The 12,495-nt window shown below is 41.7% G+C and overlaps 1 protein-coding gene across 2 annotated transcripts in view; it reads left to right on the top strand.

Moving 5' to 3' along the window:
* LOC127571811 (E3 ubiquitin-protein ligase RNF123) overlaps positions 1–12,495 on the top strand; it is a 331,679-nt gene that overhangs the window by 175,981 nt on the left and 143,203 nt on the right. For both annotated transcript variants that reach the window (XM_052018522.1, XM_052018523.1), the window contains exon 31: positions 1,971–2,055. In XM_052018522.1, coding sequence (XP_051874482.1) covers positions 1,971–2,055 — 85 coding nt within the window. The remainder of the gene's footprint in view (positions 1–1,970; positions 2,056–12,495) is intronic.

Below are 12,495 nucleotides of genomic sequence, written 5' to 3'. Positions count from 1 at the left end.
AGACAGCAGGAAATGACTGCAGCTGATTCAACTGGATTGCAGAATATTGAGCACATCTCCTTAAGTCCAAAAATGATACAGCATCATTTCCCAGTCATCCACCCCACTGATACTCTTGACAAGTCTTGGTGCCAAGTTCCAGCGCCAACATCTGTGTAGAAAACCTGCATGAGGTTTTGTTAAAGTACCAGAGGATCTCCATGATCACCACTACACATGTTGCAGTACAAATATTGTGAAAATTCAAACTGAGAGATTACCCTTGGGAGATACCTTTGATAAACCTTTTAAATGTTGAGGCAGGGTATAGAAATCCCAGTATATCTTTTATAGTTCAATAAAGCTTAGTAAACAAATGTGGAATATTCTGAATTCTGCTTGGATGCTAGACCTGAAAAGCAGAGAGGATATTTTCTTGGCGAAGTTTAGAACTAGGGTCATCAGCTGAAAAGTAGGACTGAAATGAGATAAAATTTCTTCACTCATGAATCTTTGGAATTCTCTAACCTGAAGCTAAAACACTGATTGCATTCAAAACAGATCAATATATGTTTGGTTGTAGAAGAAATCAAGCAATATGTGAATAGTGCTGTGATGTATGTTTTTTAAATGATGGAGCAGGCTCAAGGAGCCAGATGGTTTATTCCTGTTCCCAGGTCTTGAATTTCTAGTTGATAAAGAAATGTTAAAATGTGTAATTTATTACTTGGAATGTGGTATGATTCGTGATTAATTTACTAAAAGCTCATTTAGTTAGAATGTGCTTTGGATATTTTAAAGCCATTTCTGCATACAACATCCCTCCCTGATAGTTACAAACTAAGTCCACTGCATCATTAAACAAAATCGTTATTGCTTTGAGTCCTTGGCAATCATTTCAAGCAGTTTCCACTTTTTGAATTTTATTTAATGTAACTAGAATGCCTTATGAAGTAATTTTCAAATGGAAGTTAATTTTCTGTAGACTGATGCACATGAGAGGTGGTGACAGTGAGTCAGAGGATACCTTTGTGGGAGACGGGTAGGTGGTGGGCTGTAGATTGGATATCATTGGTCTGTTTATTCTTCTGTTCATCCCATTCCCACACTTTTGTTGAACCATGTGTTAATTACAGTTCTGGTTTTTAGAATTGCCATTGCCTTCTACGATTTGAGTGAACTTGAGGTCACTAGCTGACCTATATGCATTTTAAAAGAGGTAATCTTACCTTTAGATATAGGTTTCCTTAGATCTAGCAATAAATTTATCATTTATTTTATTATTATTACTGGCGCTTAAGGTGGTGAGGAATTTTTTTATAATTTAATCATTTTCCACAAGGGTAGAACTCTATTAAGTAGGGCGATGTATGAGTGCATGCTTCATTCAGATCCTGCCAGATTATCACATATCCCATACTGGCAATGTGGGTGAGTGTGAGAGTTCAGATTAGTTTTCCTGCTCTAGAGCATGTGGCTTGTTATTGGTTTCCCTGACACAAATCTTACCCAGCCTTCTTTATTACTTTGTAATTTTTCTTTTACTTCACTTGCAATATAATTTGTAGCTAACCTGAAGGAAGCTTGGTGTTATAAAGAATCTGAGACTTCCATGTCTGTTTGAGCAACATGTCAGTTTTGGATGAGAGGAAGCGTGCACTATTCGCATGCTGAACAGACTGTTTAGGGGTTAACTGACCATAAACTGACATGATATTCCTCCACTCACTTTGGAAGTCTGGAAGGACTCTCAAGCAATGAGCTAGTCTGCAGAGAAGTAGATTAGCTGTCGGCAGTTTAATGAAGGAGTTGCTAACTGCAAAATCTCATTCACCCCTACAGACAACTGCTACAAGTTTGGAGCCTTATTGTAGTTATCAGTTTGAACACCTGAGTAGGACAGTGCCAGAAGTGATGTGGTGTTCACGAATAATGTCGTGAAACAAATGCTTAGGAGATCTGTTTTAATGTAATTCTCTGTTCATTTCTAGGGATGTGGGTTTGGATACAGGTACACACGGCTCCCTCACTTATTGAAAAGCAAACCAGAAGATGCCAACATGCCAAGCCTGCAGAGTGAGTATGAGCCAAACCATAACTTCATTGGCAGCTGATTCTATGGCTGACTCATCTCGTGACACTGTCTCCATCTAGCAGTTTTCCCTATTGTTTTTTACAAACAAATGAAATGAAACAAAGTTATTTATCTTACTCTGCCTTTAAAAAGTCAGACATGAGTCATATGGTCAGACAGGTTTCTCTGAACGGAGTTTGAAGCCATCCTTAGTCCATACATCAATTAACTGTGCTATCAGAGATCTTGCTACTTTGTAGTTGCATTTCTTTACAGGAATGTACTTAACTGCAGCAAGGGTAACTTAAATGTCATGGCTATTATTAAACTATTTAGAACTGGAAATTTCTCTCACAAAGTCTTTCTCACATTATCCTGAGGACAGACTAAATGGATGAATTGAAACTGGTGTGAGTTAGGATAATGGCTGTAGAGTTTTAGATCATTAGTTCACAGAGGGTCAAAGGAGCCAGTCAAGAGTGGGTTGGAATTATTGAATCTGAAAGTAATAAAGGTTGGGTGAGGATTCCTGCAGTTGATGAATTAAGGGGGAGATATATTCATCTTGTGAATTGAAGTAGGAATGGAACATAGAACAGTACAGCACAGGAACAGGCCCTTTGGCCCATGATGTCTGTGCCAACCATGATGCCAATTTAAGCTGCACATTGCCTGCACATGACCATTATCTCTCAATTCCCTGCCTGTGGATATGTCTGTCTGAATGCCTCTTAAACCTTGCAATCATATCTGGATCCCCCACTTCCCTTGGTAGTGCGTTCCAGGCACCCATCACTGTTTTTTAAAAAAAATTACCTCATAAAGCTCCTTTAAACTCTCCCCTCTCACCTTAAAGCTGTGCCCTGTAGTATTTGGCATTTCCGCCCTGGGAAAAAGACTGACATGTGCACACCATGGCTCTGCTGATGGGCTAATATATGGAGAAGGCAGGGCTTTCTGACTACATTGACCTCGAATTCATGCAAGATACCAGGATACTTCAGCATTTTCATGAATGACCCACAACTCCAGGTCAAATCTATTAAGTCACATAGCAGAAAATAAAATGGTTGCAGTTGGATGACATTGTTGTGGAGAAATATATTTTAGCTCAGAAGCACAAACTTCCAGCATGGACTAGGTTGTAGCTGAAATTGGGAAACTAAACATTGGGCCAATCACAGTACGATAGCATGGGAAAGTATGCATAACTTTAATTTAAAATTCATGAATCTGAGCATCAGATCAAAGCCAGAGCAGGTACTGAAGCATCAGCTTAATGTTGAGAGAAGGTCTGGCATTTGGAATTCAAATGAGAGAAAATGTCCCATGCTCACTGAAGAAATCTTTGGGTATTCAAGACAGGGTTTGAGAAGTGATGGTTAAAACTAAGAGTTAAATATTTTGGGCTAAAGTGCACCCAGTGATGGGATATCAACAGTGGAAGAGAGGAGACTGGGAAAGAAGGGAAGGTAGTGGAAAGAAATTTTTAGAAGTACCATGGAACCTTTTGTATCCACATTAATAGGCAGGTGGGAGCATGGATAAAAGTCTCAGTAGAAAGACAGCTTCTCTGATAATAGAGCATTCCCTCTGTATTGCACTGGTGTATCAGCCCAGTGGGGAGAATAAAAAATGCAGTCAATATAGGATGTGCATAAATGGATGGTCGGCACAGAGCTGGTGGGCTGAAGGACCTGTTTCCATTCTGTATCTCTCTATAACATAATGAAGGCCCTGAGTGGAGCTCATTTCCAAAGCTGGTATATTGCAGGTGAATGAACCTCTGGGAAATGTGATGCAGGGTCTTGACCCAAAATGTCAACCGTCCCAGATGCCGCTTGACCCGTTGAGTTCCTCCAGTGGTTTTTTTTTGTTCCAGATTCCAGCATCTCCATCTCTTGCATCTCCCTGGAAAACTTGCTTGCTGAAGTTTGATGTTTGTGAGCCAGGTGGTTCACCGCTTTTGTTTAATCTATGGGCGCTCCTGTCAAATCCCACAAGCACTGAAGGAATGCGACTTCAAGTTTTAACTCCTCTTGTGTATGTGGGCACTTTAACTCAATTTTTGGTGCACAGAATCCTGATTTTTTTTTTAGAAAATTCTAAGATAACGCAGATATTTACAAAATTAACAACTGCTTCATGTCATTGAGTCCGGTTAAAGAACAAAAGTAGACCACAAGCAACAGGGCAACCAGTGGTATCAAGAATATTGGTGTGGGTTTATTGGGAAAATCTTTTCTCCATTTTCATAAACTGCTCTCTGACCAAGATCTGAGTGTTTTGCTTGTTTCCAGGAGGCCTTGGACCAGGTTGGGATTTTAATGTATCTAAAATTACAACCTAGACAAAGTACCCTTGGGCATGCAAATTGTTAGTCCAAGGTCAAACTAGGCAAGTTGCCCATGAGCATGTGCTTTGTTAGACAAAATGGTGGAGAGGAAAATGCAGGGTTGTTCATTCAGTCTTCCCCATACAGTTGTAATGCCTTGGGCATCATACCCCAGAGATCGCTACTCATTGGGTCATGTGAAAGTTGAATCAGTGACCCTGCTTGCTCAATTGATGATCAATGCAGACTCAGGCCCATTTTCCATGCTGTATGCCTCTATGACATTTAATGAAGCATTTATGATTTCTTGGGACCATCTAGAATGAAGGATATTCAACCTTATATCAAAAATCTCCAGTCCCAGCAAAAGGTAAAGAAATTTCTCGTCATGTCAGTCCACATGTATCCTGAGACTGTGATCCCTCCTCCATCTACACCCTCACCCCCACCCCCCCCCCCCCCCCCCCCCTTGGGACAGGGCAACATCCACCCCAAGTCTTGCTCACCCTATCACCTTTTTGTACATTTCAATGAGATGCCCTCTCATTTTTCCAAACTCTTGTGAATACTTTACTAGTTACCCAGTACTACAGTCTCGCTGTCCCAAGAATCAGTCTGTGAATCTTCACTGCACTCCCTCTATTGCATTCCCTCTGCTTTTGAAAGTAATCGGACCAAACTGCACACAATACTCCAGGTGTGGTCCTACCAAGACACTGTATAATTGTAAAAAGATATCCCTGCTTCTGTACTCAAAACTGCTTGCAATGAAGGCCAATATACCATTAGTCTTTTTAACAACCTTGCTGCACCTGCATGTTTGTTTTCAATGAGCGGTGTACAAGGACATCTAGATCCCTTTGTACATCAACATTACCCAATCTATCATCATTTAAGTAATATTTGGCCTTTCTTGCCAACCAAAGTGGATAACTTGTCTAGATTGCCTTAAAGGTTTGCTAGAACTGTTGGGGAGGGTTTAAACTAGGTTAACAGGAGGATGGGGACCAGAGTGTTAGGTCAGATGATGGAGCAGTTGGTGTAAAGGTAGATACAATGTGCAGAGGGACTGTGAGGAAGGATAAGCAGTGGATTGGGCATAAATGCAGTCAGTTGGATGGGTTAAAATGTGTTCACTTTAATGTGAGAAGTATTAAGAGTAAGGGTGATGAACTTAGAGCATGGATCAGAGACTTGGCTGTTGTAAGGGCAGGATTAGCTGCTTGATGTTCTGGGGTTTACATGTTTCAAAAGGGATGGGAGGGAGGTAAAGGGGGGGAAGTTGCATTGCTAATCAGGGATAGTATCACATTGCAGAAAGGGAGGACATTGTGGAGGGATCGTCTACTGAGTCAGTGTGGATGGAAGTCAGAAACAGGAAGGGAGCAATCACTCTAGCGGGAGTATTCTATTGGCCCCCCAATAGCCACCAGGACACTGAGGAGCAGATAAGTAGGCAGATTTTGGAAAGGTGCAAAAGTAACAGGGGTGTTGTCATGGGTGGCTTCAACTTCCCCAGTATTGATTGGCATCTCCTTAGTGCAAAGGGTTCACATGGGGCAGAATTTGTTAGGTGTGTCCAGGAAGGATTCCTGACACAGTGTGTGGACAGGCCAACCAGAGGAGAGGCCATACTGGATCTAGTACTAGGCAAAGAACCTGGTCAGGTGACAGACTTCTCAATGGGCGAGCATTTCGGAGACAGTGACCACAACCCATTGACCTATAGCATAGCCATGGACAAGGATAGGAGCAGACAATATGGGAAAGGGAGGAGGGCTAATTACGATGGTATTAGGCAGGAACTTGGGAGTGTAAATTGGGAACAGATGTTCTCAGGAAAATGCACAGAAGAAATGTGGAGGCTGTTTAGGGGCCACTAGTATGGGGTTCTGGATAGATTTGTTCCACTGAGACGGAAAGGATGGTAGGGTAAAGGAATTATGGTTGACAAGAGAGGTGAAACATTTAGTCAAGAGAAAGAAGAAAACATACTTAAGGTTTAGGAAGCAAAAATCAGGCAGCGCTTTTAAGAATTATAAGGTATCCAGGAAGGATCTTAAGAAGGGACTTAGGAGAGCTAGAAGGGGACATGAGAAGGCCTTGGTGAGTAGAATTAAGGAAACCCCCAAGGTGTTCTACATGTACATAAAGAACAGGAGGATGACTAGAGTGAGGGTAGGACCACTCAGGGATAAAGGGGGAAACGTGTGCCTGGAGGCAGAGGATGTAGGGGAGGTCCTTAATGAATACTTTGCTTCAGTGCTCACTAGGGAGAGGAACTTTGACATATGTGAGGTCAGTTTAGAACAGGCTAATGTGCTGAAGCATGTTGAGGTTAAGAAAGAGATAGCATTGAAGCTTCTGACAAACATTAGGATAGATATGTACCCAGGGCCGGATGAGATATACCCCAGGTTACTACAGGAAACAAGGGAAGAGATTGCTGGGGTGTTGATGATGATATTTGCATCCTCCCTGGCCACAGGAGTGATACCAGAAGATTGGAGGATGGCAAATGTTGTTCTGTTGTTCAAAAAAGGTAATAAGGATAATCCTGGGAAATATAGACCAGGGAGTCTTGCATCAGTGGTGGGCAAGCTATTAGAGAGGATTCTTAGGGACAGGATTTGCGAGCATTTGGAGAAGCATAGTCCCATTAAGGATAGTCAGCATGGCTTTGTGAGGGGCAGGACGTGCCTCACGAGCCTAATTGAGTTTTTCGAGGAGGTGACAAAACAAATTGTTGAAGGAAGAGCTGTGGATGTTGTGAATATGGATTTTAGTAAGGTGTTTGACAAGGTTCCCCATGGTAGGCTCATCCAGAAATTCATGAGGCATGGGATCCATGGAGACTTGGCTGCATGGATTTGGAATTGGCTTGCCCACAGAAAGCAGATGGTGGAAGTAGATGGAGAGTATTCTGCTTGGAGGTCGATGACTAGTGGTGTTGCACAGGAATCTGTTCTGGTATCCCTGCTCTTTGTAATTTTTATAAATGATTTGGATGAGGAAGTGGAGGGACAGGTTAGTAAATTTGCAGATGACACAAAGGTTAGAGGTGCTTTGAATAGTGTAGAAGGTTGTCGTAGGTTACAATGGGATATAGACAGGATGCAGAGTTGGGCAGAGAAGTGGCAAATGGAATTCAATCCGGAAAGTATGAAGTGATACACTTTGGAAGAACGAACTTGAAGGTGGAGTACAAGGTTAATGGCAGGATTCTTGCCGTGTGAAGGAACAGAGTGATCTTGGTCCAAGTCCATAGGTCCCTCAAAGTTGCTACATAAGTTGATACAGTGGTTAAGAAGGCATATGGTTTGCTGGCCTTCATTGGTTGGGAGATTGAGTTCAAGAGCCGCAAGGTAATGTTGCAGCTCTATAAAACTCTGGTTAGACCATATTTAGAGTATTGTGTTCAGTTCTGGTCATCTCCTTATAAGAAGGATGTGGAAGCTTTAGAGAGAGTACTGGGGAGATTTACCATGATACTGCCTGGATTAGAGAATATGTCTTATGAGGAAAGGTTGAGCGAGCTAGGGCTTTTCTCTTTGGAGCGACACAGGGCGAGAAGACTTGATCAAGGTGTATAAGATTATGAGGGGCATAGATGGAGTGGACAGCCAGCACCTTTTCCCCAGGACGGCAATGGCCAATACCAGAGGACATCGGTTTAAGGTCAGGGGAGGAAAGTTTAGGGGAGATGTCAGAAGTAGGTTTTTTACACAGAGAGTGGTGGGTGCCTGGAATGCACCGCTGGAGGTGGTGATAGAGGCTGGTACAATAGGGACAGTTAAGAGACTCTTAGTTAGGCACATGGATGTAAGAAAAATGGAGGGTTATGTGCTGTGTAGGAGGGAAGGGTTAGGTTGCTCATGGAGTAGGTTTATATAGATCGGCACAACATCGTGGGCTGAAGGGCCCATACTGCGCTGTACAGCTCTATGTTCTAAAGTTTCTTTGCATCCTTGTCACAGCTCTCAATCCCACATAGTTTTGTGTCACTGACAAGATTAGTAATATTACACTGGATTCCTTCATCCAAACCATTGATGTATATTGTGAATAGCAGGAGCCCAGGCACCTTTTCTTGTGGTACCTCACTAGTCACTGCTTGCCACCCTGAGAAAGTCCCATGTACTTCTACTTTTTTTTTCTGTCTGTCAGCCAGTTATTAATCTCTGTCAGTATATAACCTCCAATCCCATGTGTTTTAATTTGCATACTATCCTCTGTATTGGCCTTCTTAAAAATCCACTGGTGGTATCCACACCCACTGGTGGTATTTTCTAAGTATCCTGATATCACATTTTCTGTAATAGAATCTAACATTTTTCCTTTGCTGATGTTAGGCTAATTGATCTGTAGTTCCTTGTTTCTCTCCCTCCTATTTTAAATAGCTACCCTCCATTTGTCACCCTCCCATCTGCAGGAACTGTTCCATAATCTATGGAATTTTGGAAGATGACAGCCATTGCATCTTCTAAGTCCATGATTACCTTTATTTCGTATTCCTTGATGCAAACTATCGGACCCTGAGTATTCATCAATTTTCAGTGTAATTAAATTCTCTAGTATGGTTTTGTTTTTACTGATCTTAATCCTAATTTCCTTTATTTCCTTCTTTTCATTAGGATCTGGGTTCCCCATCATTTCTGGGAAATTATTTCTCTCCGCTTCCATGAAAACAACCAAACTATTTGTTGAAAGCTCTTTGTTCCCATTATAAAACTCCCATTTCACACTGTGGTGGGGCCTACATTCATAGAGTCACAGAGAGATACAGCATGGAATAGTCCTTCGGCCCATCGAGTCTATGCTGATAATCAACCACCCATTTACACGCAAGATTTGTTTTCACTGATCTTGCATCTATCTGCCTGTTATCTGACTCCATGTGAATGTTTAAGCACTAACCAAGGCTCAGATCACCTGTTTTCAATTTGGTGAGGGTGTTGGATTATGTGGTATGAAACTCTAACTAACTGGTATCAAGATGTTTTCTTGGATTTTATCAAGCTTTTTGTGAATTTCCTATGTTTATGTAAGATTTCTTTTTGAAAATGCTGCAGTTACATACTGTGAGAAACTCAGTTTGCATCTGAGACACTTTTATACATTTGGGAAATGGTGTCATTTTGATCCATTTGCTGTGTTAGGCTTGTTTGAAACAAATGTACATTTGATTAATATTCTAAAGAAATGTCTGCAGGTTTCTATAATCTCATCTACTTGTCGATATCTTCAGCAGAGTACTATTCTGGAGTGGGGTCACTGACTCTCATTCGTAATTGACCTCAGTGCTCAGTTGCTTCTTCTGTATTCATGATATTTTTGTTGAAATGTATTTGCGTTCTTCATTATATGTACAAGTTCTGTGACATTGAGTCTTGAAATGCTGCCAGCAACACTTGCATCAGCACTGTATCAGTGTCACTGATCCTTGTCTCAAAGTATCAATAGCAGTTTAACGTGTGTGTGCGCGTGCACATTCACGTGCACAGTTCATGTGCTATTATAAATAATGTCCAAGCAGATTAGTCCTTTAAATCTGTAAGCAATGAAGCATGTGATAGAATAGCAAGCTGCTGCTGTTGTATGTTCAAGTTCAAGCTGCTATTTCTTTCACTGTCCTTATCAGGTATTTCTCGGGCAGATGTTTCATATCTTGGAACAATTAAATGTGAAGTTAGTTCCACTTCTTTGTTGAAAGTGATCATTTTAACTCCCTGCCCATTTGAAGGATTGTGCTGCTCTGGGTCCAGAATGTTTTGTCGGGAGTCAGCACCTTCTGTCAAAATTGCCCATTAATCTCATCTTTGGTTTGTGCCCAAAGAGGTTTGTAGTGGAGCAGCTTGCAGTATTCAGCTGTTGACCAGGTAACCTCCAGGTGTCAGGTTGAAGTGTCACAGAGACTTCTCTGCCTCATTAATATCCTCCAGGAAAAGTTATATAAATTGGTGAGAGTATCCTACAGTGCAAGCCCTGTGGTCTAATGGAGGGAGGGGGCTCATTGGGACAAACAGCAAGTTTATTTCATTCCATGCCATCTTGGATCTTATCTGACACTTTCTCCTATTTTATGTGGAATGGGAGTATTGAATATTTTTTTCTGGATACTACATTTCCATTGTTGTACCTTGTCTTGAATACAAAGAAATCACTCAAAATAAACAGATTGGGGTGCAGCGAGAATGAAACATTGCAGCTAGGTTCAGCTAGAAGTGCGGAGTGGATAATCCATTTCGGCTTCCTCTTGAGACCCACTCCACAGACTATCAAGTAACAACTGAGGGCTCTAGATACAATTAAAACCATGAGACTGGACAACATCCCAGCTGAAGGATTGAAGATTTGTGGTCCAGAACTAGCTGTGCCTTTAGCCAAGCTATTCCAGTGCATTGACAGCATTGGCATCTACGAGACAATGTGGAAGATTGGGGAGGGGTAATTATTGTTGGCCTTTTCAGCGATGCCCAGATCTTGAAAAATGAATTGCAAAATACATGCCTAGACCCACAGAATTGGATTATACTCTTGTTCAAAGTACATTAACAACCAGGTCATTGCGAAGGACACGGTCATTGAAAACCGTGTCCTTCCTTTCGCTACTAACAATGCTGCTCCATCTTCCAAAACAAAAGGGTTCCTTTTACCTAATTTTTAATTGTAAAAGATTTGCCAGATCCATATGAAAGATGTGACAGCATGGAACTTAGTTCAGGCTGCCCAAGCATGTGTCCTGTCAACGTGTTGCTGAATCTTACTGATCAGGGGTTAAGTGAAATGAATGCCCGGATCTACTGCAGTGCTATTCACACTGTGATCCTGCAGATATGTCATCTTGTCAATGTTGTATGCAGTATGATTTCTGCCCACCCACCCTCCCCCCCCATCATAATCATTCATTGCACAAAATTGCTTGACGGTTCGAGGACTCTTCATTTTACTTGTAGTGTTGTCAGCAGCTTTCAAGGACAATTGTAATGTTCTGATAAAGTTGGTGCAATGCCAGACTATGCCTAGATGGAACATTGTGTGGATATCTACTGTAAAGTGATTAAATTGATTGGCTGTAGAGCATATATAAATATATACATAATATGTAATATACATATTTATATAAAAAACTGTATGGCATTAATATGATCCATCAGTTGTGGGATTGCATATTGCAGGCTGTTTTTTGCTGTTTCGCACGAGTTGTCTTCAATGGTAACTTCACTAAGTATGTCTTGTTTTCCTAGCATACCCTCCTGCGCTGCTTGTTGAACCAAAGCTGATTCCCTGGCTCGATAATAATTGCAGAATGAGAGATGTCCTGGGCCATGAGGATACAGATTGTACTTGTATGTGATTCTGGCTTCTGATGGCCACGGCACCTCCACAGTTTTCGGCTGCCCAATCTGTTCTGAGTCTATCACATTTTCAATGCTGGTGGTTCTACACAATATGACAAACAGTGTCCTCAGTGTGAAGACTGGCTTTTGTTTCTTTGGGTACTTGTTGGTCACTCCTTTAAACTGACATGAACAGAGTTATCTGCAGCAAGTAAGTTGTCTCACATGTTGCTTCATATGCTCGCCTGTCGTGGACCCAGGCTGGCAGCTTTGTCCTTTGTCCTGCTCAATTATTTTTGCTGCTAACCCACTTGATTTTTAGGCACTGAAACTGCCCTCCATAGTACATTCTGTCCTCTTGCTACTCCCATGACGGCTTCCAAATGTTGTTCAACACAGGAGCGCTGTGTCATCTGCCGTGACAGGACAATAGGCGGTAATCAGCAGGAAGTTTTCTTGTCCTTATTTAGTCTGTTGGTGTGGGATTTCCTGGAGGCTGGAGTCATTGTTGTGCACGGCCAGAGCTATTCCCTCCCTCTTCTACTGCTACTTCTGGTGGTTCTGTCCATTGGTAATTAAATTGTCCTACTCAAATCACTGCCCTCCTGTCTTTCTAAAGTATGCTCTCCAGGATAGTTCTTCTACCTCTTTGATCTTGCTTACTCCTGTGGCCCTTCTACTTTTATTGTTCCAATTGCTGACAAACTTTCTTTGACCTCTTCCCAGTCAAAGTCTTCCAACCTATTTCAATTCCACTTCATTCATTG

Source organism: Pristis pectinata, chromosome 6 (assembly GCF_009764475.1).
Source record: "Pristis pectinata isolate sPriPec2 chromosome 6, sPriPec2.1.pri, whole genome shotgun sequence".
NCBI classification, from domain to species: Eukaryota; Metazoa; Chordata; class Chondrichthyes; order Rhinopristiformes; family Pristidae; genus Pristis; species Pristis pectinata.
This window is presented reverse-complemented; position numbering and strand designations above follow the sequence as displayed.